Source organism: Gymnoscopelus microlampas (genome assembly GCF_963454915.1).
Source record: "Gymnoscopelus microlampas genome assembly, chromosome: 12".
NCBI lineage: Eukaryota > Metazoa > Chordata > Actinopteri > Myctophiformes > Myctophidae > Gymnoscopelus > Gymnoscopelus microlampas.
In genome coordinates this window covers 14,570,565-14,598,532 of record NC_139949.1, presented here as the reverse complement: position 1 = coordinate 14,598,532, position 27,968 = coordinate 14,570,565, and the positions used below count along the sequence as shown (strand labels likewise).

At 40.7% G+C, this 27,968-nt stretch overlaps 3 protein-coding genes across 4 annotated transcripts; 2 read left to right on the top strand and 1 right to left on the bottom strand.

Moving 5' to 3' along the window:
• Positions 1–3,274: 3,274 nt before the first annotated feature.
• On the top strand, positions 3,275–6,007 carry LOC311057222 (beta-1,4-galactosyltransferase 1-like; the record flags this gene model as incomplete). The annotated part of the gene is made up of 2 exons (XM_084074171.1): positions 3,275–3,481; positions 5,128–6,007. 2 exons carry the CDS (start codon positions 3,275–3,277, stop codon positions 5,791–5,793), a joined length of 873 nt encoding a protein of 290 aa, XP_083930297.1. The 3' UTR covers positions 5,794–6,007.
• Positions 6,008–8,174: 2,167 nt separating this feature from the next.
• Positions 8,175–21,692, bottom strand: nf2b (NF2, moesin-ezrin-radixin like (MERLIN) tumor suppressor b). The gene is made up of 17 exons (XM_084074721.1): positions 21,338–21,692; positions 20,562–20,662; positions 19,452–19,577; positions 18,084–18,206; positions 17,893–17,976; positions 17,633–17,701; positions 17,220–17,302; positions 16,857–16,932; positions 16,520–16,657; positions 16,010–16,084; positions 15,792–15,905; positions 14,199–14,321; positions 12,572–12,789; positions 11,390–11,492; positions 10,651–10,784; positions 10,158–10,329; positions 8,175–9,306 (listed from the first exon to the last, which is right to left on the bottom strand). Exons 2-17 carry the CDS (start codon positions 20,649–20,651, stop codon positions 9,259–9,261), a joined length of 1,776 nt encoding a protein of 591 aa, XP_083930847.1. The 5' UTR covers positions 20,652–20,662; positions 21,338–21,692; the 3' UTR covers positions 8,175–9,258.
• On the top strand, positions 21,242–27,292 carry mettl27 (methyltransferase like 27). Of its 2 annotated transcripts, none has more exons than XM_084074722.1 (6): positions 21,242–21,380; positions 24,739–24,870; positions 25,533–25,661; positions 26,372–26,507; positions 26,742–26,834; positions 27,047–27,292. In XM_084074722.1, exons 2-6 carry the CDS (start codon positions 24,751–24,753, stop codon positions 27,253–27,255), a joined length of 687 nt encoding a protein of 228 aa, XP_083930848.1. In that variant the 5' UTR covers positions 21,242–21,380; positions 24,739–24,750; the 3' UTR covers positions 27,256–27,292. The 2 variants fall into 2 exon arrangements, with proteins under 2 accessions (XP_083930848.1, XP_083930849.1); XM_084074723.1 differs by lacking the exon at positions 21,242–21,380 and adding an exon at positions 23,221–23,270.
• Positions 27,293–27,968: the final 676 nt, after the last annotated feature.

Sequence of the window (27,968 nt, the reverse complement as noted above, 5' to 3'; positions counted from 1 at the left end):
AAACAAGACCAGGAAATCTTGAACATGGTAAATTGTCTCAAGCCTCCGGTTATTTATCTGGTTTGGATCTACGTCACAATTGTTTGGACTGATGAAACACAGCGTCAAAAACTGTACAGTGAAGTTACCCACCATGTTTTTATTAATCTGTTTGTCCATTAAGGGTGATTTATACTTAGTTAAATCAGGCATTACTGAAAGCAAATGGGGTTTGTGTGTGTGTGTGTGTGTGTGTGTGTGTGTGTGTGTGTGTGTGTGTGTGTGTGTGTGTGTGTGTGTGTGTGTGTGTGTGTGTGTGTGTGTGTGTGTGTGTGTGTGTGTGTGTGTGTGTGTGTGTTCTAACTCTGAGGCGTTGGCTGTCTCGGAGGACTTTATATCTGACCCGAGTATTTCTGTCAGAGCATCTATGACTGTGTGTGGAACAGAACACCAACTCCCACTGATTAATGCCCGAGGTCGCCTCTTATGAGCACAACCCAACAGCAAAGGCAGCGGCAACACTGGACCGAGCTAAGACTGCAAGGGAAGGCTGCATGTCTCCCTGCTGCGGACCATTCCGTCTCTCACTCTGTGTTCAAAAATGTATGCATTGTGAGGTTGCAGGTTTTACCATCTAAACTTAACCTCTCCATCTGGTTTCCAGGCAACCACGCTCCTCATTGTATACATCATGGTCATGAACAAATAGCTGAAACCATATCCCACATCCTAAATGGGTGCCATGTATACAGGGGACTCTACATAAGCAGGCATGACAGAATAGTGGATCTGATATCAAAAGATATCTCTTCTATTTTCAGGTCCTCCATTATGCTGTATAAGCATTCTACTGTGAAGCCGAGCATGTTTAGCCTGTGTAATGATGATTCTGTGTTCTCTAACATTTCAGCTAACACCCCTGATGTCATTGTTGTTAATGAAAACCATAGAGAGGTGTTCATTCTCGAGGTCGGCTGTACTTTTGATTACAGCTTAGAGGAAGCCTTCCTAACCAAAGTGCTAAAATATCATCAGCTAGAACAGACCATCTCTCAACTAGGCTACAGATGTAAACTTTTGTTTTTAGCGGCGCTGGCGCCGCTCTATACATAGTATAGAGCGGTCCTGCTCTATACCTGGCTTTTCCGTCAACGTTCTGATTGGTCAGGTCTGTCAACGTTCTGATTGGTCAGGCCCGCCAAGGTTCTGATTGGTCAGGTCCGTCAACGTTCTGATTGGTCAGGCCCGTCGAGGTTCTGATTGGTCAGGTCTGTCAACGTTCTGATTGGTCAGGCCCGTCAAGGTTCTGATTGGTCAGGCCCGTCAAGGTTCTGATTGGTCAGGCCCGTCAAGGTTCTGATTGGTCTGATTGGTTTAGATATTAATATTGAAACACATATCTATGACAAAATGTATCAAAGGCGCCGCTACCTTCACACATGTGATTTTTTATCTTTGGAAGCCTAGGGCACGTGCACAAGTTGGTTGTGAGGGGTCTTCAAATAGCCGGCCTCTCCAAAAGGAGGGCTAAACAATTAGCAAGGTACTGCTCAATATCAGCTATTATAGGAAGCCGCTCAATTTGGAGGAGGCGTTGTTTCCTTTAGCCATGATTGTTGTCCGTTGTGTTCGACAAGTATGCCATCTTTTGTTTTGTATGTAACAATGCTCTGCCTTACATGCACTTTGTAACTGTCTGTTTCCCCATTATCTGCACTGGCAGTGTTTATGTCCTTTGTACATCTTGTACTTCTGTTTATGTGGACATAAATAAATATTTCAAATGTGTGTGTGTGTGTGTGTGTGTGTGTGTGTGTGTGTGTGTGTGTGTGTGTGTGTGTGTGTGTGTGTGTGTGTGTGTGTGTGTGCGTGCGTGCGTGCGTGCCTGCGTGCGTGCCTGCGTGCGTGCCTGCGTGCGTGCCTGCGTGTGTGTGTAAAGTATATTTTGATGACAACACATTTATACTTTTTCTCAAGTACCATTTTGAATGCAGGTTTCTTCAGAGTATTTCCACATAGAGAGGCCTTTATTGATCCTGAGGGAAATTCTGTTTCTGAGCTCTGCGGTAAGGATGAAACAAACATACAGATGAGGGTAAAGAACAAATAAAGAGTAAGTAGTAACAGTAGCAAAATAGTAATATAAAATACAGTATAAAGATTACATCCGACCTGGCCCTCTGCACCGTCTGGTCAGGAGTCCATGATTGATTAATGAATTGAATACTTTTTTAGGAGTTTGCAAAAAAAAAGCACAGCAAAGTAGGCCTACAGTTCAATACAAGGTCTGCTAAGAGGATTTTAAACCCAAGAAAGCACTATGGCTTGTGTCGACTGGGTCCTGTGTACTCAATTCATCGAAAACATTTAATGACAGACAGATATACAATACTATGCAAAAACATCATATAACCAAGTAGGAATCAAAACAAAACCATAGTGTAGAGACCACCGAATAAATGAGAAAAAAATATAGATGCTCCGGGCACTCAGGAGCGAAATGGAGGAAAAGTCTTTATTAATATAAGGCGACTGCCAACATGTTTCGACCTCGAAAGGTCTTAATCAGGGCGAGATATCTCCTGTGTGCACCTGGTTGTTCTGTTTTCTCTAGGTGGAAATAAATGTGTGCATTCTACCCTTCACTCCCCAATCTATTATGCAATCTATAGTAGCACCATTGAAATAGGCAAGTAGATATGAATGAGTATCAACAGAGAAATGGATCCAGATGATGATACATAATCAAGATGAATGTACCATAATCAAAAGGATAATGCAAAAAAAGCGCACAGCTTGTTTCCATTGCGGTCCTTAGTCATAATCAGTCACCAGTAATGGCATTGGCTAGATAATGGCTAGATGAAAGCACCTGTTGGCCATATACAATATAAACTGGGTGATCGAGTACAGCCTGCGCAGGTGTTGCCACGCCTGCATGTTCATAATCCTCAACTCGCCACAGCTCACTACAGACAGATTAGATTCTGGCAGAGAGGAGAGAAGGGAAGCTGAGAGAGAGCGAGAGAGAAAGAAAGAGAGAGAGAGAGAGAGATGGTTGCTGTAATTTCTTCAAACCATTGATTGTCACTTTCTTTTTTACCGCTTAAGTCAAGAGGAATATTTCTTGCCTTTATTTTACCAGAAGGTCCCATTGAGATCAGATTTCTCTTTTCCAATAGAGACCTGACAAGGAAAGATGAAGATAAAACTGTTGATACTAATCATAACAGTGTTTCAGTTAGTGATATTATCTTGTTTATGGCTGCATTCCAGACACATTAATATTCAGATGATGTGGCTCAACAAAACCCAGAAAGCAAACACAACTGAAGTACTAAAGGCTCTGGCATCCTGTCCTGAGACCTCTCCTCGCCTGGTGGGTCCATTTCATGTGGTGTTCAATTGGAACAGGACCATGGAGGCTGTGAGAGCAGAATTGAACTCTTCTCTGCTGGAGGGAGGACGATACAAACCACCAGACTGCATTTCGCCTCATAAGGTTTGTAGATTAATGGACGGATGAAAGGAGGTTATTGGCTTGTTCTCTGTGAAATCAATGCTGTAACAAACCTAATTACAGTTTTCCCCTCAATTGATTTGACACATTTTCTCCAAAGAAAGGTTATGCTCTCAGAGCAATTAACAGACATGTAATTTAGCTAAACAGCTAAATTAAGTCTTTTGGGATTACAAACCAAATATTGACATCAAAACTACAGACACGACAACTGCTGATTACATAATCCATTGAGCCACACATGTGTTGAAGTGCTTTTCTTTACTGAAAGGACTGCTTTGATCGAACTGAGGAAATGATGAAGACGTTGTGATTAAACCTGCAGATAAAAGTGGGGGAGGTGTCCGGGATACAGACAAATGTAGGCTGAATAAGAAAATATTGTATAATACAAATGTTTACAAAAAGCTTAACACTCACCCTACTTTTTTATTCCAATGGAAGGTGTTTGTTTACTTAGGATGATAGACAAAAAGGTTGGATTAAAGCTAAAACAATGTATTGTATTGTCAGCACCCTATTCGTCCTGTACTGTATACAGTACATTACAAGTACAAAATGATTGTCTGATCTTCCAGGCTGCCCAACAGTAGCGCATTATTAGCTCCTTTTTTTTAGAGTTTATGGACTTTTAGAGCAATGTCCTGCAGGGGTGAGCCGTCTAGAAGAGGGTGTGTGTGTGTGTGTGTGTGTGTGTGTGTGTGTGTGTGTGTGTGTGTGTGTGTGTGTGTGTGTGTGTGTGTGTGTGTGAGATGGGCAGTATTTGAAATACATGTATTTGAAATATGTATTTGAAATACTTTTTTGTATTTTGTAATTTGTATTTGGCCGGGATGGAAAAAATGAAATGTAATTTGTATCAAAATACTTTCAAATATTTTTCAAATAGTATTTTCTGTATTTGAAATACATAAAATACTTTATTTTATTTTATGGGCAGTATTTGAAATAGATGTATTTGAAATACGTATTTGAAATACTTTTTTGTATTTTGTAATTTGTATTTGGCTGGGATGGAAAAAATGAAATACTTTCAAATGTAGTATTTTGTATTTTCAAAATACAAAAATACGTATTTTGTATTTTCAAAATACATTTCTCTGACCTGTATTTATATTTTGTATTTTGATACTTTGTTTGACCCAGTATTTGTATTTTGTATCAAAATACATTTCTCTGATCTGTATTTATATTTTGTATTTTGATACTTTGTTTGACCCAGTATTTGTATTTTGTATCAAAATACTTTTCAATGTATTTTCGCCCATCTCTGTGTGTGTGTGTGTGTGTGTGTGTGTGTGTGTGTGTGTGTGTGTGTGTGTGCGTGCGTGCGTGCGTGCGTGCGTGCGTGCGTGCGTGCGTGCGTGCGTGCGTGCGTGCGTGCGTGCGTGCGTGCGTGACTGTCTGTCTGTCTGTCCAGGGACAATCTTGGAAACCACTGGACCAATCAACACCAAATGTTTTATGCATGGTGCCAGTAGGCAGTAACTCCCTGAATATGTTTCACATATTGTGAACTATTTTACTTTTGAAACTTTGGGCAGCGTGCACAAGACATTTAGTAGTAGTTTGCGAGTAGCCTACCATAATGTAACATTAAAGATGGTTGAGATTTATATTTTTTCCAGGTGGCAATCATCATTCCATTCCGCAATCGACATCAGCACCTGATACAGTGGCTTCACTACCTCCATCCCATTCTACAGCGGCAACAGCTGGACTATGGAGTCTATGTCATTAACCAGGACGGTGAGGGGACATTCAATAGGGCCAAATTGATGAATGTAGGGTTTATCAGGGCAATGAAGGAGTACAGTTATACCTGCTTTGTCTTCTCTGATGTGGACTTAATCCCTATGAATGACCGTAACATCTATAGCTGCTTTGGTAACCCCAGACACTTGTCTGTGGCCATTGACAAATTTGAGTTCAAGTTGCCCTCCCAAACCAACTTTGGAGGGGTTGTGTCCATGTCAAAAGAGCAGTACTTGATCATCAATGGCTTCCCAAATGACTACTGGGGCTGGGGCGGTGAGGATGATGATCTCTACGAGAGAACCGTCATCAAATTCAAAAGTATCTCTCGGCCTAACATGGTGACTGGGAGGTTCAAAATGATCAAGCATAAAGGAGACTTGCATAATGAGCCTAATGCCAAAAGATTTGACAAGCTCTCTAGAACATCATTGACCATGGAAGAAGATGGGATCAGCTCCCTCACATACACCATCAACGAGGTTGAGAAGGATACGCTCTACACATTTATCACTGTGGATGTTGGCAGTCCAAATTAGGAAATGAAAACTGGACTTTTTTCTGTTCTTTTTGATAGATGATAATGATAATATATTTTTCTGTTTTATACTTTGTGGTATATTACTTACTTACTTCTATCTTATACTTTGTCATGCGTGAAAATAGCACGAAAATAGCCAATCTTCAAGCTCACAATGTGTCGCATCCCCGACCCCTACAGGGAAGCCAGGTTGAAAGTTTTTAACTTGCCAATATTTACCATCCGTAATCATGTTATTACAGACTAGTTTCTAGGTGTAACCTAGAAAGGGACACTCAGTGGAAAGCAAATCTATCTCTGCCAGGATGCACGCCCCTACCTTCCTCCATTGTTGTCTGTCATTTATTGTCATTGCATGTGTACGAACATTCACAGCCTTTGTACTATGATAAAGGATGCTGATCGTTAATGCCTTATGAGTCAATAATGTTTGTATATTTTGCCACGACACCGGCTCTGCTGGGAAAATGCACAATACAAACTTTGTCTCATTTCCTATCTCACTCCTGACCTGAGATAGTGTGTACACATGCATACACTACACATATACGTACAGTAGGTACTGTATGACAGGGGTCTTCAACGTTTTTCAGCCCAAAGACCCCCTAGCTGACAGATGAAGCAGGGACCCCCACTACATATTGTATAAAATTGTGTTGCAGATTAAACTTTGTCATAGATTTCATATATAATAGCCGATCTACAAGCTCACAGCGCGACAGGTTGTGAGCATGTAGATCTGACTCTTTTGACTCTTTTATGATCCCTGATTGTCAGTTACTTGAATAATTGTTCCCCTTTACTCCCACCACCTGGCCCCACCCTATCCTCTCATTTCATATATGCATACATTTCTCATCTCATCTATGCATAAAGCTGACGTGAATATTAACAGGATTGATTTGCTTAGTAGTAGTAGGGTCCCGCCTAACCTCGCCTGATAGAGTTCTGTAGTGTCTGCATGTGCCAGGTCAAGTTAGGGATCTGGACTTTTGAGCCATTCATTAAAATATCACAAGCTTTGGTTCCTTTTAAAATACTGTTATTTGTTTGACAAATGTATTCTTATCCATAAATGAGGATGACAATTATCCATAAATGAGGAAGACGCAACGCCCAGTTTCATCTCAAAACAGATCAAAGACCCCACTGTTAAAATAAAGACATTACACAGTGTTCTACTGAACTTGTACACACAAAATTACCTTTGTGTTACAACAGCATTGATTAGGCAGATAGTGCATTTCTGATGATTTCAAATCACACCTGAAGTATTACGATGGAATAAATTAGGGTTATTGGACAAAGAAAAAGGGAGTAAAGAACCATGCACTTTTTTAAACATAAATTCTTGAAGAGATCCTGCTCTGTATTAATGTTGAGTATTCTCTGTATTTGTCAGGCGACTTACTGCAGGAGAGATAGTGTTTGCATGGCTATAATTATGCTCACTGAAGCCATGAATGCCATGACTAGCCTGAATTATACTTCATCATACAAGAGTATCTGGCCACACAATCTCTCTTTTGTACAGCAGGTCTCATCAATCACAGAACCAGACCATGATGGAGTTAGAATGACAGCCAAAATTGAATTATTGACCCCAATTACTTGTCATTAGTCAGCTCTTGATTAGTTCAATCACATGTCTAGGTCACTGCAAAGTAACTGAATACTTTACCATAGTCTCGGAAACTTTCAACTGTAATACGAAAACTTTGCCTCAATCTCTTCCCTTTGTCAAAGATATGATCAATAACCCACCTTTTGATTAATTCAATTGAACCTTTTGACAGGTAAACACAGCTGAAGGTAGTAACGTTAATTGTGGGTGTGTTTCATCTACAGTAGGTATAGGTGTCTGTGTTAACTGTACAGAAGCTGTCCATACTGACACACAGTAACACCTAAATGGTTAAGTCTTGTAATGTTTTAGAAGCTCTATCAGAGTAAATGAACGTTTTGGACAGTTCCAATAAAAGGAAAAGTAATGGTTCATTTAAATCTTATGTATGTGACCTGACAGTTTAATCACACTGCACGTAACCATGCCTTCAACTGAAATAAAGCAGCAATGCACACATGAGCTAGTTTGATAAGGTTAAAAAGCCACTCTTAATTTCATGGGGTGCCCAAACAATGTTATGGTAAGCTGGAGGCAATATGAAGTATAGCTATCGTGTGTGACTATTGAGTAGTAGAATCTACCAGATCTCATCACTTCCAATATTAACCCTGAGAAGGCCATGAGGGTGGGTAAAAAAAAGAGACTAATAGACGTTTTGATACTATAAATAAAACGCTACTCTGATCGTCTAATTTTTTGGAAAATCCGGTTTGCAACCATTGCTCCGGCAAATGACAAACAGCTGGTACACCTTCCCACATTCACAAACTCCAGAGATTTTTATAAGGCACAGGAGCACAAATGACATCAAATTCAATGTCAGTAACATGAAACCTATTGATAAAAAAACAAAACAAAAACAAATCTACATTTAAGGCACATCATCAGTCTACAAAACAAAACAAAACATAAAACACTTGAAATGGCATAAGCTGGGCCTTGGAGTAAGATACTGCATCTCTGTCATGCATTATGACACGATGAAGCACAAGAAATGGTGGAGGAACACGCTTGTCTCTCAGTAAAGGTAGTCCTGTGTAGGCTACCAAGCATTCGCAAAGACAAGTTAATTTAAACAAAAGATACAAAATAACAATGGAATACTGAATTTTACACATTTATATGACCTCTAGGGTTTCTGCACATCTGTTTGAATGGATGATTTAAATTTTTTGAGGGTTTTGTTTTGACAAGTGACAATCTTTTTTGTTCTATGGATATGTGACTTAAAAATACGTTGTGCAGATCTGCAATACATTTAACCACTTAAGCCCTATATACTTTGCAGAAACCGTGTCTAGGGCTGATTGTGACAGATATAAGACATGCCGTCTGTACCTGAGAGAGTGGATGCATCTCCCAAGGCTCCAGTCAGAAGTCAATCGTATTCAACTCATGACTCAATATCCCTTAAAACTACAAAAACACTGGCATAAAATTCAAAATTCATTCACACGCCCATTTTCAGCACTAGGTCCTGAAGTAGTGTTAGATGCCTGGCACAAATACATTGTGTTCATAACACATAATAAAAAATAAAGTCTTGAGGAGAAAACCTGTAGTGTAGCAGGAAGTGCAACCTAGTGTGATAGCCTTTTGTGAACAACCTAACTTGATGGTCGTTTGAGGCATGGTGTCATTAAGGATGGATGAGAAGTCTTTCCACAGCACGCCATAAACATGTGTATTGGTGTGTATCATGTGTTTCGTTTCGCCAGGTAAACAATTAAAGTCTCAAGCATATGTGGATGCCTGTCTTGATAGCAAAAAGCAATAAGTCACAACAGCCAGAGTCTCTCTTGTCTCTCCGTTTCACTCTGTGGGGTGGGGGCTGGCTCAAACTTCTTCAAAGAAGGCCATCTGAGACATGTACGCAGAGTTCCGCTGTAAACAAAACAGAAGACGGTATCAGTGGATTAGCTATTTGAATGAGGAAAACACAGTGGAAAGAGCTGCAGGGGTGAGGTGTTGCAGGTCCTGGTTGGAGACAGAATGGAAGATCACTGGTCCGAGAAATCCCAGCACAGATAAACGACAGGGATGAAAGCATAGGTGAGCACAAAACCAACAGAGATAACAAAGGCATTGCAGTCTGTACTTTTCATTATTATAAAAAGAGAAAAAAGCAAAAATGTTTTTGCTATCCTATTTATTTTTTCATCAAAGCCTTGGAATTATTTTCTTTGCAAGTCTGCAGTCCACACCATTTGGGAGTTAGGCAGTACTTTGAAAACTCTTTTGTTCATCATCATTATTATGTTGCACAAGAATTCGAAAATCAGCGCAAAAAATACAAAATGATTGTTTATATTCAATATTTCTTTACCACACTATACTATTTGAGAACCCAATAACTACTGCGCAGTATTAAATATAATAGCAATAAAAAAAATCATTACAAACCATACTGTAGGCCTATATGATAACATCATAAGGTTCCTCATCGGTCCTTAGCTAAAAGTCAGCACCACTAGTATGGCTCTTTCCATGGTGTATATCAATAATTTATGTAAAATCCTAAAAGAGTAGGCCTAAATTATAGAAGTACACCAACAGGTACAGTAGGAGCCAATATTTCCACTTAAACACAGAGTAAAAGGACTGTGTGGACAAGGTGAAAGCTCCTGCTGAATTTGGGGCTCAACACATTTTTTCAAAAGAACGTAGCCCCCCGAAACTCTAGTAACTTATAAAACCGTGAACAGTCTCCAGACATGAGTGTGGGGTGTGCTTACATTGCTGTGAGGCGCATAGAGGGGCTCAGGGACGTATCCCCGGGCCTCTCCACGGAGACTGTAGAGCGAGGCCTGCTGCTGCTGCTGTTCCTCCAACTTCAGAGACTCTATCTCTGTTTTCAGCTCCTTCAACTGGTCCTGCAGATGTTTACTCTTCTCCATGTACTCCAGCCTAGGACAGCCAAGGGAAGGGAGGGAGGGAGGGAAGGAAGGAAGCAATGATGGAAAGAAGGATGGGAGGAAGAAAGGTAGGAAGGAACGTAGGAAGGTAAAATAAAGAAAGAAAATGAGAGCAAGTGCAGCAACAGGGGAGGAATGTCATTTTAAGGTGAAAGCGAAAAGAGAGAAACATTTGTATTAAAGCAATGAGAGATTTGGAAAAGAACATGAGAGTAAAAGGAGAGACGTAAGAAAGGAGATATAAATGCGTGACGACAATGTGATAAAGAAGGAAAGACAGAGTGACCACAAAGAGGATATGGTCTGGTCTAACCTCTCTCTCTCTATCTCCATGGACAGTCTCTTCATGTCAGAGTCCTTGAAGTCCATGCGCATGGACGCAGACTCATAGGCAAAGTCTCCCGCATCGGGGGGAGGAGGGGGTGCTGAGGAGTAGGCCGCTATGAGCTGAAACGCAGCCAAAGTAGAAGATAAGTCACACATAAGTGGGTTACATCACACCAGCTCTGGTCTCCAAACTGTACCTAGAGCAGTGGTTCTCAAAGTGGGGTCCTGGGACCACCATGGTTCCTTGAGGGTGGTTCTAAATGCACCCTTAGAGAGTATACAAATGGAAGCAAATGGACCCGTATAAAGCACTGACCTAGAGTTAGATCTAACTATGGTGAAGGTGTATTTAGTATGATCCTTGGAGGGGCAGACAAGAGAAAAGGGGGATGGGAGTCCTAAACGTTCTATCATTTGCATTGTGGATAGGTGGGGTTTATATGTTTTTTATGTGGGTGGGTGGTGGCTACACTTTGTACAATATTAGATTTTTTTTTTATTTGAAGCGTATCTATTTATTCATCTGGTATGAAATGTGCTGTACAAATAAGAGTAGCTTTAAAATACTCCACCACACTGTTTGACTTATAACAGCTAAAAAGAAGTGCCGTCAGAATCATGCCACACAATGATGCTAGTCTGATCACACAAAAGTGTGTCTACAACTTCTACTACAGTGCAATATTTGGTTATCTTGAAATGGAGCATCTAGCAGTCAGGCGTACCGGATACGTGGTCTTGGTGATCTCCAGTAGCTTCTGTTTGGCTCTACGCTCTGCATCCTTGGCCTCGGTAAGGTCCTGCTTCAGGTGGTCTGCCTCCTTGGTCCTGGAGCCATAAAGAGAGAACACAGCCATTTAACGGTTAACTACGTACATTCACAAATATGTTGTATTTGAATTGATGGTATCGATGGTTTGTTTACACAATGCCAACACAATTTTTAGAGAAGTCATCTGTTGTATATGCAAAGTATGGCCACTCGCTACAACCAGGGCTTCACAACCCATTGCCTGATGGCCCTAGCCACACGACTCCATCTGTGGAAACATCAACCCGCCAGGCAGGGAGAAACATTCTCTCCCTGCCTGTCACCCCCCCTATGCCCAGGCAAAGAGCTTGGCAGCGCGGACACAGCTGGCTACCACTGGACTAGTCACACACCAGACACCACTTGAAATGGACACAAACAAATTGCTGTATGGAGGTAACAAATCTAAAAGTTTTTAACTACTGTAGCATTTGTAAATAAACAGCTAAACAACATGATCTATCACAGTATTTTGGGAGCAGGGACCGGTCTTGGTACTTCTGCCTGCATCTCTGAGGGCAGCTGGGAGCAGACAGGCATGGGGGAGAAATTGAGAAAAGAAAAGCACTGTGCCACTATCATAGCTTATTTGTAAACAAAAACAAGCTATTCATCTTAGCCAATAAATAGGCTATGCAGTTGCTCAATATTTATTAATGCTATGACTTATTTTGGGCCATACATGTCAAGAATACAAGGTCATTATACATGGTCCCCTACCATACTTCCCAATACGTATCTTCTGTTTTCACCCACAGCTGATTACACCTCGCTATTTAAAGACCCGCTACCACAAAAATCTTGTTTTTTCTTTGGTTAATGTCCTTTTGAAGTCTAACCTTGAAAAGCGTTAGGGTTCTAATGATTAACCACACTATTGTAATGTGATGATTTAAACAACACCAAGGGATGTGGGGAATTTTAAATGATGAGACAGCATGTACAAGATCTCCTGTCTCTCTCCATCATGAATCTTTTGCCTACCTTCCATCTGTAAGGTAGGCAAAAGACTTTCATAACATGAGATGCAGCTCAAAGTGCTTCACATTCAATCACTGTGCAAACAGATCTATTTGTTCTCTGGATCTGAGCCCACCTCCTCTCCGACTGCTCCACCAGCTTGACAGCCAGCTGCTCTGCCTCCCTCATCTTCTGCTCCATCAGCCTCTTCTCCTCCTTGGTTTTCATGGCGGTGACCTCCAGCCTCTGTCTTTCCTGTTCGGCATCGGCTGCTTTGTGGGCCAGCAGCTTGGCCTCCTCCTCTGCAATCTGGGCCTTCTCCGCCAGGAGGTCAGCCGTCTCCTCCGACCGCAGCTGGAGAGGAGATATCGGGACATTTAAATCCCTAATTCCACACTATAGTTTCTCTCTGAGATGGATAAAGTTATATCTTTATATTATCTTGACATACATTGCCTAATAAGAACCAACTGCGGGAGCTAACCTTTGTGAATGTCAATGCAAGATAAGGAGTTAGATTTCACATCAGCAAAAAACACACCCACAAATGTCAGTAAATGACATATAATCTACACGACGTATAGTGTGCCAGCCAAACTCCTGGCATTTTTGCTCTTTCATTAAGGCTATTTGGTTTTATAGGGGCAGTATATCTATCTTCTACTGTCTATATCTATAAATCCCCACATCTGTCTGTCTCTCTAGTCAGTCTGTGTCTCTCTCAATTGGCTTTGCTGACTGGTTGAAATACATGCAATATCACTTTTTGACCATATATGGAGATGCATCATACATGACTGCCGTCATAGACTGGCCTCCAAGTATGAGCTGGCAACGGATGCACTAGTAATTATATATTCTTTTTTTAAAAGATGTTTATTTATTTATTTTTGGGGGGCTTTTTATGCATTTATTTAGAGAGGGATAGGGAAAGTAGGCTGACAGGAAATGGGGGGGTGGCACGCAGGAAAGATCGTTGGGAACGGGAGTCGAACCCACGACACGCTGTCAGGCTAGCATTGCAGCCTAGGGTGCCTGGACCGCCACGCTACCGCCCAGGCCTAGTAATTATATATTCTATAAGAGCAGACACAAGTTTATTTAAGAGTATTGAGTCAAACATGTTGGAATTACCGGTAAACACAGACAAAACTAGACATACTATATTGTAATTTACTGTTTTTGCTTAATGTTCAGGACCATTATAAGAGTAGCCCTTGGGCTGAAAGAAAACACGTGCACATGCAGCAACTTGATGTTTTGCAGGTTGAATAGGAACTTGTGATTACTAGTCTACACTACTGGTTCTCAACATGAGGTCCGGGGACCCCCAGGGGTCCTTAAGGAGGTTCAAGGGGGTCCCTTGGCTTGAGCGAAATGTTTGATAGTTAGGACGAGTCAAATGGACCCTTGCGGCTTGCGGGTCTGTAACTCTGGTGTACAAATTGAACCAAATGGACCCATCTTATGGGTCCATCATATCAAATGGGGGTCTGTGGTCTAATAATGTCAAACAGAGGGTCCTTGAACTTCTGATCGAGAATCACTGCTCTAACAGGGGTGTAAATAATACATAGAATAAACATTTACTTTTGGTGTGTGTCCAGTCTGTCCACAGTCACCTCATGGTCAGACCCTAATGCTTTTTCTCATTTTTGTTTGGAAATAGTTAATAATCAGCGGCCGCAAAACAAAAGGTGACTTAATTTGTATGACAGCGTCTGTTCGCTACACGGTGTGGAAGGGGAAATCGTCGTCCTCACCAGCGCCTCGTTGGCCAGTCGCGCCTCGTCCTGCAACTGGAACAGCCTTCTCTCCATCTCCTCCTTGGCTCGTTCTGCTTCCTCCCTCATCTGCTTCTCCCTCGCCAGGATCTGGCGCTCCACCTAGAGGGGGCATTAACACACTCATCAACCACGGTATTTACCTATGTACACTCTCAAAAGAATGGACTCCCAAAAAAGAATGGAGAGCTCCCAAAACTTGGTCCAGAACTGAATTAAACGGCATTAACCCTGACGTCCCTATTTTTGGGCATGACATTTTAGGCAAGGTTATTCTAAGATTTAAAAATTGTTCTAAAACAAATTCATAGCAGATCTACAAGCTCAACGCATCGCGAAACGTTCCCTTATTCTGGTCAATAAGGGAACAAGTGATCTTAAAATGGATAATGATGATTGCTTTGTATATAACTAGAGGGTCGGGGCGCTGCGCGCCCCTCCCCCCTATCCGCTGCGCGGTGCTTTGTGTTTGTTGGTCTCTATAATATATAAAGCCATAATAGGAGATGTTCCCAATGGAGCTATGCCCAAATATGGAGTGTGTTGTCTGACCTCACTTGGGTCTCGTTGGGCGGTGGTCGGCGATGACGCTAAGGAACAACATGGCCGACTGTAATGTTGTGAGTTTGTGTTGGCCGCAATTAATTATGCTGCGAGGGGGCAGATGTGTGCTGAGCAGTATGAAGTGGCCTACAGACTGCGCGTAGTAATTCTGCACGTTGTGGCGTGTCTTGTTAGTGACATTGATATGTTGTTTTTGTGTTTAGTCCCACACAGTGGCAGGGTTTTTTTGGGGGTTTTGGGTTTAGAAATGTATTATAGGTAGGGGTGTGCCGATACACTAATTTCACGAAACGATACGATACGATATTTGGCTCACAACTTCGATACGATTTCGATACGATACGCACTTTTTTTATTATGAAAATATATGGAGGAGAAAAAAAGAAAATGCAAACAAATAATTCTGTTTTTGCATTATTCAGACATGCAAACTTGTAGCTTTTCAGCTACAATAGCCGTTTTGAATCCAAATAGTATGACACCTGACCAGAAAAAAAAACATGTTGTCACTCTTTTCACTTCGGGGCCGTTTGCATGCCTGATTATTATGATTGTTAAAAAAAAAAAAAAAAAAAAATTTTTTTTTTTCCAAAAACGATATTTTTTTTTCCCAAAACGATACATATCGTCGCGAAAACGTATCGCGATATATCGCGGGACGATATATCGGCACACCCCTAATTATAGGATAGACAGATTATACAATCACATTTTTAAGATTTTCTTTTTTCGTTTGAGAGAGGGTGTTAGTACAGACGATATTGTTTGTTGCCTTTTATAAATGTGTGCCTGTAAGGGCCCTTAGTGATTAAGGTCCATAGAAATAAAGTTGAGTAGAGATGGAAAGACATCTTTCTAGTAAGAATCGACCATGGGACATTGCTATTAACTGTATGTGATTTATGTTGATCCATTCATCTACCAGTGCTTGTTATTTAACCATGGCATTTTACCTTGGGACAAAATGGAAGATAAGAGCGAAAATGTTTATGTTTTGAAAAAGCTGACCTTTTTACGGGCTTTCTCCTCCTTGGCCTGAGCCTTCATCTGCTGCACCTCAATAGAGTCCACCTTCCTCCTCCTCATGAACAGGTCATGGTTGCCGATGCACAGCTGCAGAATCTAGTAGACATGAATGCAGTGAGTGCATTGTGGGATCAATTCGTTTTATGTAGCCGCATCAAGCTCAATGGTTATGCTGGATGCGTAACCTGGTAAGGACTTACCAGTTTGTTGACCCGCAGTTGGGATGAGTAGAATTTGAAGACATCTTTCTTCTTGTCCAGAGGTTTTATTGTGAACTGCAAGAGAATAATTCTGTTAAGCTCTTTTGCACTGCTGACACATTGATTACTGTCATCATGGCCATTGACAATCAAAGTATTCTACTATAAATCCTGGACCTGGCCTCGGAGCTATACACACAAAACAAGACTGGGGTGGGCCGGATTCGAACCTGGGTCCTTGCGCTCAACTGAGTGGACTGACAATGGTTTATTTTTAAGATAAGATAAACCATTATTGATATTGATCCCTGGGTGGACATTTTAACAGAGATCACACCATTACCAATGTATGACTTTCAGCAGCCATGTGTTCAGTCAAAGTGACCTTCCAGCCAGCCACTGAAAGTGCCTACTTTCATTCTAAATGGCTCAGAATAAGAGTGTCTATGTATGGAGATGCAACCACTGTGCGTTTCAACATTCATTACCTATAGCCTGGCCTGCACTTACCTCCTTCTCGCTGTAAGAGATATTGCGAATGCCGCTCCACGGAAATGACTTGTTGGGGCTGAGTTTGTTGTTGGGGCTGTAGATGTGGAGACCCTGGGCATCCACTCCCAGTAATAGGTCTGTATCCCTCTTGTTTTGCTGGTCAACATTATTGGGAACAAACAAAGAATGACCATCAGAAGCGTAACCACTTTAACCCTGGTGTCCCCATTTTGGGCATGTCATTATTGGCAAAAGTAGATTGTCCATTTTCTAAATAATTTGGGAAAATGTTGAACATTTTTGAAAATAGGGCTTAAGTGGTTAACTGATCGTGCCACTTCTTCAGTTCACTCACAGTGATGGCAAAGTAGCTGACCCCATACATCTCCAGGTCCTGGGCAATCTTCAGGTAATCCATCTCTGCCTCATCCCTGAATTGGGGGGGAGGGGCAGTGATCAAGGACATATTGCACACACTCAGCCACTCACAACACCAATCAGACATAACTTCAGCCAAAAAGAGAGTATAATATTCACTGAGTTCAAACCACTGAGGCTAGGATTGTTATGCCTTATGTTATCAGTTTACTCGTCCACTTAAACCCTAGCATTTCGGTGAAGAGATTTGGTGTAGAGAGAAAAAAAGACCCCTGGAGGACCTCGGCCAACAAAGTATATAGGGTTAAGAGCCATACTGTACTGTCTGCACCTGTCTTACCTGGCGATGCCTCTGTGTTCAGCATACCATGCTGTGATCTTCTCCTCCCACATGTCGGCTGTCATTTGATACTGCATCAGAACCTGAGGTGCAAAGCAGAAGAACAGAATGTAACAGAAGACACATGCACAACCAAGCAAATGCACAAATTAGTGTTGTACAGAGGACCAGCTATCTGATTTGGTAAAATGGCAGTTATTTTAGTGATTATGTGTATCTTTGTGTGTCTGTGTGTGTCTGCGTGTGCGTGTGCGTGTGTGTGTGTGTGTGTGTGTGTATATACTCCACAGATGGAGTTTATATAAATGTTTTTTTATTATGATATCAATGTAAAGTGATTGGTATCCGACAGCACAAATGTATTTTTAATACAGTCACAGAAATTATTGAAAAACATAGTTGTTCATACTTACGCTTTTTGGTAGAAGCTCATCTTGAGCCAAAAAGCCTCGCTTGTGGAAGTTTGGGTCATAGTCCCCATACTATGTGAGCATGGCAGTGAACGAGGGATAGTGAATGAGAATTGAGAGCAAAACATCATCAAACTTCTAAGTTCAATACATGCATAAAATATCATGAGGCACCAGTAAGACAGTAATGCATTATTGATATGCTGTACTGAAAGTGCGGCAAAAGTCTGAATAAAGCTGAAATTGCTTTGGAACTTTGTTACCTTCGCTTGAACAGCATACGATGCAAGCAGAACAGAGGCTTCGGGTGAACAGAATATCTCTTCATCTAATATCTGCTTCTTCACCTAAAAAGAGTTTAAAAGACACATGTCACATGAACAGGTGTTCTACTAATCATGGTATGGTACCATATGATATTCAGGCTGGTGGTGGGCTACCCAAGCTAAATCACCTGAAGGAAAAAGAGGTGCTGAGTTATTTCCTGGACCAATTCCTCTTCGACTTTCTCTGGGAAGAACTTTGCGAGGAAATGAAATGTTATGGGTGAGTCCTTTGGAACCTCTTGATCCAACACCTTAATGACCAAATAGAAGAAAACAACATCAGACAAGAGCATATTGATTTTCTTTTCAATTCATTCCCTGTGGGCAGTTTCTCTTCACAGACCATGCTCTAATATGGAGGTCAGAGCACTGCAGTCAGCCATTGGGCAGCATGGGGCTTGTTATGCTGGGTGCACAACAGAGGATTTTCAAATCTGAACCTTTTTTTAAAATGTGGGGAACAAATTCACCTTATTTATCACTCATTTCTATTCACTTCACAGACGGAGAACAAAAGGCTCAGTTTTGTTCTAAAACTACGATTGCGATTGCTGTGGTTAATTTATTTTTATTTGAACTTGACATGTCAGAAGCAAGGGATTAATCTTAACATGAATGATCATTATGAAAGATTGTGCAATCATCTGACATGTTTTAATGGATTAGAATCCCAGTGAAATAATGAACAAGAGGAAGTTACCTGACATTATTTCCATATTTAAATGTGGTTTTGACAAGGTGAATGACAGACAAGTACCAGAAGCTTTCCGGTGAACTCACTCTCATTGGCTATTGCAAGCTTCTCTTCAATATGCCATCATTGTTCCTGTCACATTACAGGATTTCAATTCGTAATATCATATGCAACGGAAATGTTCGCACATCCACTTCGTTCAGATGCAGGTGCGTTGGACAGTGAAATTGAAGGTCCAGACTCCAGAGGGACCGAACCGTCTGTCAATTTGAATAAAAACTGATGCTGTTGAGCAAGAGCAGTGTGTGGGAGTTTCTGTTCACAAAACACTTTTTTTCATGATTGCTTCAATTTGAAATATGTTTGATATTTACAATAATCACACTGATGAAGGCTGGATAGCCGAAACTTCTGTCATCTTCTCAATTTGAGGCATATGGAACATAGAAAATTGTTATCTTAAGATAATGGCTGTGCAGCCCTCACACTACAGGAAAATGTGGGCATACAAGAATTATGGATTCAACACAATGCTTAAGTGCACTTCAGCAGGGCAGAAACAGGACATGAATCCAAGTCCTTCTGTTAGAGGGCTGCCTCTCTACTGGCTACTACCCTGCCGCCTGTGCAGCCAAATGTTTTGGAAGACAAAATGTCTCAGTGCAGTGAATCAATGCCCATTTCCAATACATCATACATTTACCTGTGCTAACAATGGAAATGGCATTCCGGTGAAGTCTGCCATAATAGCTGTAATATCTTTCATGGAAAAAAGGTAATTCATTCCATCTGTTTCACTCACCCGTTTCTCCTGCTTCAGCCAAGCATAAGTGTCCTTTACTGTGTATCTGAGGCCAAAGAACCAGGTCTCCCTCAAACCAACTGTGCGACACACTAGGTCAAACAAATCTTTCCCTTTCCATTTCACCTGATAGGAATGGAGAATGAGCACAAGTGAGTTGGTGAGGTCATGTTTTTTTTGCTAGAAGCTGGTACCATCCAGTCCTCCACCGTTCTTAACAGTAGCCAAAAATCTCATGTAAAACCTTCTCAACAACACACAAAGATGACTTTAATGCATCTGGAAATAGGATATCTATATAGCTGCAATAAAGATAAAAATCTAAGAATATTGTAATATAGTGATATGGCATAAGCGTTGTCCTTTGTGATGTAATTTTCTGAACTCGCTTAGCTGTTCTATTATTTGCCTTTACCCACTTCAGTGTTTTCCCTACCACTGCCTTGACGCCCTCCCCCCAAAAGTCACGTCCTGCCAATTAGAAGTTACTTAGAGGCACTTAGAGCAGGTCTAAACCATACTCTTTCATTAATGTATGTGCTTTCAGAAAATTGCATTACCAGCAAGCGTTTTATTCTGTTTCATTTGGGAATCAAATTGAATCTTCCCAAGACTGTGAAAAGCAAAAATCCACATTCTGTAATTCCAGAAATAACTACATACAGCCCAGTAGTGTTATTATGGGGACAATATCATTTTGAGATGTAGGCAATAGTCATGTAGGCTATGCTTACTTGGAGAGTTCGTAGCATAGTTTGTAGAAGTGAGATGGTCAAATTATATTTCACAAAGCAGAATTAGCAAGTTAACCAGGCAGGCAATTATGAAAAAGGTTATGTATCCTGTCAATACTGACAGAAACACCCCTTCACACGCAACCCATCTGCATCCAGTCAACCCAGGTAACCCCCCCAAGCAGTAAACCTGGGGGGAAACCCGCTGCAGTTAAAATACAGTGTAGGCATCTTCACAATAGCATCACAATATCTATATTGGAGGTATTTGGTCAAACATATTGTGATATTGTATTCTAGTTTGTCAATTTTGTCTAGCCCGCCATATCCCTGACCAGTAGTTACAGTACAATAGCATGCACAAAGTGTAGCCTACCTCACAGCTGAATTCCATTTCAGCATCCATGGTGATCACTTTGACTTTGAAAGTCTTTGGCTGTTTCTTCTTTAATCCTAATATAGACATGTTGAATGAATCTGTGAAAGAAATAAAGAAACCTGAACATTTGAAAAACTAAATTTCATAACAACATTGTCCTGTTGCTATGATGGACATGGTCAGCCCTCTGTAAATCACACTGTTTCACTGTATTTAGATTTGGACATGAGCAGCACTCACCAATGGTATCTGAGATGTTACAGTTGATGTGTGTTAGCTGAGAATGTTATTGTTGATGTGTGTTAGCTGAGAATGTTATTGTTGATGTGTGTTAGCTGAGAATGTTATTGTTGATGTGTGTTAGCTGAGAATGTTATTGTTGATGTGTGTTAGCTGAGAATGTTATTGTTGATGTGTGTTAGCTGAGAATGTTATTGTTGATGTGTTAGCTGGGGTGTGATTGTGGATGTGATGTTAGCTGAGATTACATTATAGTTGATGTGATGTTAGCTGGGATTTTATTGTTGATATGATGTTACCTATAGGATGTTATAGTTGAAGTGATGTTAGCTGGGATTTTATTGTTGATATGAGTTTACCTAGGATGTTATAGTTGAAGTGATGTTAGCTGGGATGTTGTAATTGATGTGTTGTTGTCTGACACTGAGAGTCTGTCTGTGTCAGAGGAGCCTCTGTCTGTGAGCAGCTTGTGTTTGACTTGTTCCTATACATATACATATCAAAAGCAACAACAACCTCCACAATAATATTACCTTCCAGAGTCACCAACGGGGAAGACCAGGCCTCCTCGTCCCTGTGAGTCAATGAGCCGGGCTGGGGCTGTTTTCTTATATTGTTGGGACACCAATGCTAAGCTAGCTAACGTTAACTACCCAATTATGCCACGAAGACAGACCAAAACCAGTTGTAGGAAGAGCGAAACTTTGGACAAATCTCCATGGTTTACGTATCGGATCCAAATAGTGTTTCCCCCCGTCTTTGTAGTTATATGTTTGTCCCTAGAAACCCTGAAGAATCGATAGCTAGTAGTATTGATAGCGTTAGTTAGCCTAGCTGGGTAGCTGAGCCTTCAGGACTTTCCAGAAGCTTTTGTTTTGACTCTACAGGTGGGAAGATGAACAGCAGTAGCCATTGATCACACGGTCGTCTGTCTCACCACCGTCATGGATGAACTTCAACCTGGTGTTTGTACTTTCTCCATTTACGGCCCGCCCCGTACATCTACATAATCGTTCAGAATTAAAATATAAAGTGCTTGCCCCATGGCTACGGCTGTTGCAATTATGTACGGGTCCTCAGACGTACCCGTATCTTCCGTATTGTTCAATAAAAAGCATTTTAACCCGATCGGTGGACATTTTCTCCGTTTTTTCGCCATATGCTTTCAACTACGCGACCCTATCGGTTGGTAGGTGTATTGCACTCTGATGCAGTATAACTATGTGAAAATGGCCACTGATCGGATTCAAATGTTTTTTATTGAACAATACGGAAGATACGGGTACTTCTGAGTACCCGTACATAATTGCAACATCTGTGGCCATGGGGCAAGAACTTTATATTGGAAATCTGAACGTTTATGTAGATGTGCGGGCCGTAAATAGAGAAAGTGCAAACACCAGGTTGAAGTTCATCCGATATGACAGTCATGTTTCATGGCTAGAACAGCAGCACACTTTTATTCTTTATTTTTGTTCATCTACTCATGTGATGTGATGTTATTGTTTGGATTGTTATTTATGGACATTTCTGTTTTAAATAAGTACTTATGGGGGGTAAAATGTCCATGGAAATTAAACCATTGAAAACATTTAACAGGACAGATGAAACTATACGCGGTGCGCATGTCACGGAATCCAACACAACAGTGTTACCAGGTTTTGCGAGAGAAACAAGCAACCAAGTCTATGAAAACAAGTCCAAAAGAAGCGCCCTTCGCCCTTAAAACACTTTGGCTGTTAAGCAAGCTCACAACGCGTCGCGATGAGAAGCATTTTAACAACACAAATCTTATGTTGACTTCCTTGACATGAAAATGTTTAACAACCACTGGTTTAAACAACATTAGTACACGTGTACAGGTCAGGACCCCACTGGAAACAATAGTGCTTTCTTGGATTTAAAATCCTAAACAGACCTTGTATTGAACTGTACTTACTGTCTTTACAAACTGTTAATAACGTTTCAATCAAACAAACGCTCAATCAATCAAATAAGCAACTACACTTTAGAAACAAGTCCGCTTATTATAAGTTACTTTGGGCTTGTTTTTCTGTAAAAAATGTCGCTTGAAAATATTAGTTGTGGGTTGCGTTTTTTTGGGCTCGTTTCTAAAGTGTAGTTGCTTATTTGGGGTTTGTTTCCTAAATCAGTGGTTCTCAAACTTTTTTTCATATCAAGAACCCCCGAATTAATATGTATTTGTCCACGGACCCCATCTGAAAAAGATGTGTGCCAGGGACCCCTGTACCAGATTTGTGTTGTGTCCCTTTTTTCACAAATATTCGATGCATACAGCAGGTTTAAAGTGCTCATGTGACTTATTTTGGGCTTGTTTTGATAGACCTAGTTGCTTATATCTCTGGCAAAATCTGGCAACACTGGCAGTGAACTAAAACTACTTGTTTGCCTTGAACTTGCTTCCTACACTTTCAATGATTGCCAGATGGGAGAGTATTGAACGAGGTTCGTAACAACCCATATTTCATTTTCCATGGATGGGGGTTATCTTTGGAAGTGGTGGATGGATGATGATGACAGGCAGGACTGAATGATATAAATCCTGCACAGCATTTCTCTTGGGGAGGTCACACTCACATATGTGTGCAGTTTACAGTACACTTTACCTCACATGGCATGTACTGTACACTGCAGTATAAGGTGATAAGTATAAGAACTGCTGAAAATACAGGTAGCCTACATTCATTATTCTGTATCTGAGATGTAGCCTACTGTATATATACGTTTATTATATATCATGAACATATTTGTCCTGTAAACTAATTCTTATTATGAAACTTAAGATGTCGGTATAATACTGATACCTACATCCAACACTTTAGATTGATTATGTAATGACAAACATCACATTTGACCTCTAGCATGTCACCTCAGTGGATTTCCATGGCTGGGGAATGATGACTGAATGCCCAGGGAAATTATCATAGAGGAATTCAAAGAGGAGGCTATTTTCATCTTTTGATGTTTGTTTCAATGACTTTGTTAAAAGCTATGTGAAAAAAAGCACATTAGATCAACAATCCAAGGCATATGCTACAATGTATTATCAGATATAAGCATTGTGGAATATTTGAACCATATCTCCCCTATTAAGTATTGTGTTTTGGATCACTGATTTTAGTATAAAGTTACCAAGTTTGTTTTGCGAAGACATTCAAATGCTATTCTCCCATTATGTTTCTGTAGATCTGTTAGCCTTTCATTCTTTGCCACCTTAGAAACATTTTGATCAATTGTTTGGAAGGGCACCCTGGGCCTTCTTCACCTGTTATTCAAAGTTGAGTGTTTGTTTACAGTAGAACAGTAAAAATAGGGGGTTGAAAGAACCCGTTTGGCCAGATCATTGTTCTTTCTGAGTTCATTATCATATCAATTATCCTAGTTCCTTTCTTGAGAAGTTGCCAGTCTGTCAATGAAGTTCATCGAACCAAAGTCTACAATCACTAACGTATACAATTCTTGGATTCATTCAAAAGCTAACAACATGTTGAGTAAGATGATTTACAAAGTTTCATGTGGAAATATGGTTTAATGTTTATCCCTGTTAAGGTAATTCTCTGTAAATGCAAATTGGTTCAACCACTGACTGAGAGTGCTGAGTTTTGGGTTGTCCAGCCTCCAGCTTGGTTGAATATGAGTGGTCAAATGAGAACTAGGGGAGGAGTTGAAAAGTTAGGGATGATCTCTTGACTGAAGAGTATAAAAAGTATCTTCAACTCTGGCTCAAGACTCTCTTCCAAGGCAGGTCTGCAACGTTATCACTGATAATCTACGACAGCATCATATAACAAACAACAATAAATTATATAATGTGTAGGTCATATAAAGTGTCAATTATTCATTGAAAAGAGTGGGAACACTGTGTTAGATAATCAATACAGTAACTCACTGCTACTTTTATGTCATTATACAGGTGGATTTTAAAATGTCAGATGACGGTAGAACATTTGAGATCGTAAAGGATGTGATTTTGTCCGCTCACAAGAACACGGGGACAGAAGATAAGATGGCCTTCTACAACAGTTGGGCCCAGAACTATGATCAGGTAATGCAGTAGGAATGTTGCTGATAAGAAATATCACAGCATTTAATAGCTTCACTGTTGGACGTTGGACAGACGCAGAGCTGATAAAAACAGACATGCCAACTAGATGTATTGTAGAATGTGCTATCCCCCTCTGTAGACATATCAGTGTAACTACTACCCACATTATTCGTGTATTGTTTCAGGGTACCAAATACGGGGATATATATTTAATCAGCCACGTTAACTTGCTAAACATTTTTTATATATAATATATTAAAGATTTAAGAAGCCAGGCTTAATAATTATAAACATTATTTGTATAGCACCTTTCATGACATCACATGCAGCCCAAAGTGCTTGACATAAAAAAGGTGATCAACAAAAGAAAAATAAGACAATATTAAACAAGATTAAAAACAATAAGATAAAAGATAATAAGATCAAAAACATGATCAATGGATTGATCATGATTAAAAAGAGGCAATACAATCTGGCTTAAGCATAATGTAAACTTTGTCATATCTTTTGCTTGCCAGAGTATAAATTGAGCATTACTCATTCATCTGCACCATCAGCTTCATTCATGACCTCCGTACACGATGCTGCATAGTGATGTTTTGGCGTTTTTTCCATGTACAGTATATTAAACACTTGTGCTATGTTGTGACTGCTCTGTACAGGACGTTGGTCTCCTGGAATATCGGGCACCGAATCTAGCAGCCAACAACATCTCTTCCCATTTCCATGGTGACCGCGAGGCAGCAGTGGTATTGGATGTGGCCTGTGGTACTGGGCTGGTGGCCATTCAGGTACAGACACAAGACACAGAGAGAAATGATTTGAATGAGAAGTAGTCACCACATTCATAGCATTGATGCAGGGAATATTTCTATAATGTAGAAATACACAAAATATCTTTGCCTGGGGACTGAGAATGGAATACCATTATATTTATGACAGTGGGAAAAACAGCAGGGACCCAACACTGACTCACTTAATATGCATTACATTAAATCCAAAATGATTCTATGCTTATTTTTGTTGACATATCTGGTTGTTTTTGTACTGCATTATTATGCTGCCACATCAGTATTACTGTGATGAGGCTGTAGGTGGGCGCCCACCTCATCAGATTCATATCTGCTTAGGCTTTATCTTGATTTAAATCAGTGTTTTCATTATTATTGTTCTGGCATTTCTCAGATTTCAAATACAAAACTGCATTAACATCTAATGATAATGGTGTTGCCTTTAGTTGTTGGGGTATTTGCTACAGTACATTTGCACATTTATCTTCTGAATTTACCCATCCTAACTATTAGTACTGGAATAGTGGCTGCCATTAACAAAGCAAGTGTCTTGCTCAGGGACTCTTCGATACATAGACGGGCGGACGTGGGGCAAACCGGTGACCTTACAATTCCCAGACAGCCTATCTACCCACTCAGCTACGGCTGTCCCTAATCCTCTATTTAGGAGGTTTTACTTGCACATAACTTGTTGTGTCTCTGTTGTCCAGATGAAAAGCCATGGGTTCAGAAATTTTGTGGGCGTTGATGGCAGCAGGTCTATGCTGGGGAAAGCCAAACACACTGGCCTTTACCAGGACCTCAAAGAATGCATGCTGGGAACAGAGCCACTACCTATCCAGTGGGGTAATTCAGTGCTATACTGCTGATATTTAACTGATCATTGTGCTGATATACTGTATATCAATGTTCTCTCTCTCTCTCTCTCTCTCTCTCTCTCTCTCTCTCTCTCTCTCTCTCTCTCTCTCTCTCTCTCTCTCTCTCTCTCTCTCTCTCTCTCTCTTTCTCTTTCTCTTTCTCTTCTCTCTCTCACTGTCTCACTGTTTGTCCACCTACTGTCCATGTTACTTCCTCCTGCAGGTTCATTTGATGTGGTTGTGATTGTTGGAGCACTGAGTTTTGGCCAAGTTCCCGTTAGTGCGGTCAGAGATCTTTGTAGGGCAGTCAAACCAGGTGAGCTCTACTTCTCTTTTCACTGACTTATGTTTATGTTCCTCCCTAGCCAATACCGAAAAGAAACAAATAAACAAACAGACAGACCCATTAAAATAGGTGCACAGCGGCTCAACTAATAACCTAAATCGCCAGGCAGTGTAAACCTAAAAACAAAAAAGTGTAAAAATAGCGTCAGTGCACTCAGCGCAGTGGCACCTGTCCCCCACTAGGTGGCTATGTTTGCATGACGACCAGGGCTAACCAGGACAATGTGGAGTACAAAGCTGCATTGGAGCGTGAGCTGAGGCTGATGGAAGAAGAGGGGCTGTGGAGTGCAGTGGAGGTCACAGAGGAACAGGAGTGGGAGAGGGCAGTGTCAGAGCACGAGGAGGGATACATACCTGGTCATGTCTACCTCTACAAAACCTCACTTCTGTAGCTGCAAGAAGATTCCATGAACACTCTGATGTTATTTTGTCTGTTTGTATTTTAATTAAAGAATTCAAGCCATTTTACAACAACTCATGAATAATTATCTGTCAGGCTTCATGTGCAGCATGTGCTAAATAATTTCGATAAAAACTCACAAACACAAATAAAACATAAATTAAAAAGGTACTTTACATATAGGAACAAAGGGGTTCCACCGTGCCTCGAGCCAAATTTAGGCTGGTCCGGTGCATCTCAGGAGCGGGACTGGTATGTGTAGAAGAAGGAAGGCACTAGAGGCAAAAAAAATGTCAACGTTTTGATGTCAATACAGCTTCATCAGGTCATGACCTGACCTGATGAAACGTCGACCTAGTCATGTTATTTGCCTGCACCATGTAAAAAAAAAGAAGAGGCTTTCATATAAACCATATGGTTTGCTTAAGCTAAGAGTTAATTCATAAACAGTATGTACTGTAGCTGCAAGGATCTTGTCTTGGTTGTTTGGTTTATAGGCAATACATACATAGAACACATACAGTTCATAGGTGTGTTTAGGCTTGATATATTTGCACACAAAATAACTATTGGCATAATTGTACAGCTTGAGAAATATGTGAAGAGGAGTATGGGAGTATCATAACATGAAAGTTAAAATTAAACCCTTTGAGGGTTGAACATATTGACAAAAAGTCCTCAAATGTTATTATAAAAGGAACCACA

What these genes read in the sequence shown, in the direction of transcription:
- nf2b (XM_084074721.1), bottom strand. Translation starts at nt 20,651, where the DNA reads ATGTCTATATTAGGATTAAAGAAGAAACAGCCAAAGACTTTCAAAGTC. An exon ending in ATGGAGATAGAGAGAGAGAG is followed by an intron (nt 10,330 to 10,650) that starts GTTAGACCAGAC and finishes TGGCTGTCCTAG; the next exon opens with GCTGGAGTACATGGAGAAGA. An exon ending in TCTATGCGCCTCACAGCAAT is followed by an intron (nt 9,307 to 10,157) that starts GTAAGCACACCC and finishes TTTTGTTTACAG; the next exon opens with CGGAACTCTGCGTACATGTC.
- mettl27 (XM_084074722.1), top strand. Translation starts at nt 24,751, where the DNA reads ATGTCAGATGACGGTAGAACATTTGAGATCGTAAAGGATGTGATTTTG. An exon ending in GGGCCCAGAACTATGATCAG is followed by an intron (nt 24,871 to 25,532) that starts GTAATGCAGTAG and finishes TGCTCTGTACAG; the next exon opens with GACGTTGGTCTCCTGGAATA. An exon ending in GCCACTACCTATCCAGTGGG is followed by an intron (nt 26,508 to 26,741) that starts GTAATTCAGTGC and finishes TTCCTCCTGCAG; the next exon opens with GTTCATTTGATGTGGTTGTG.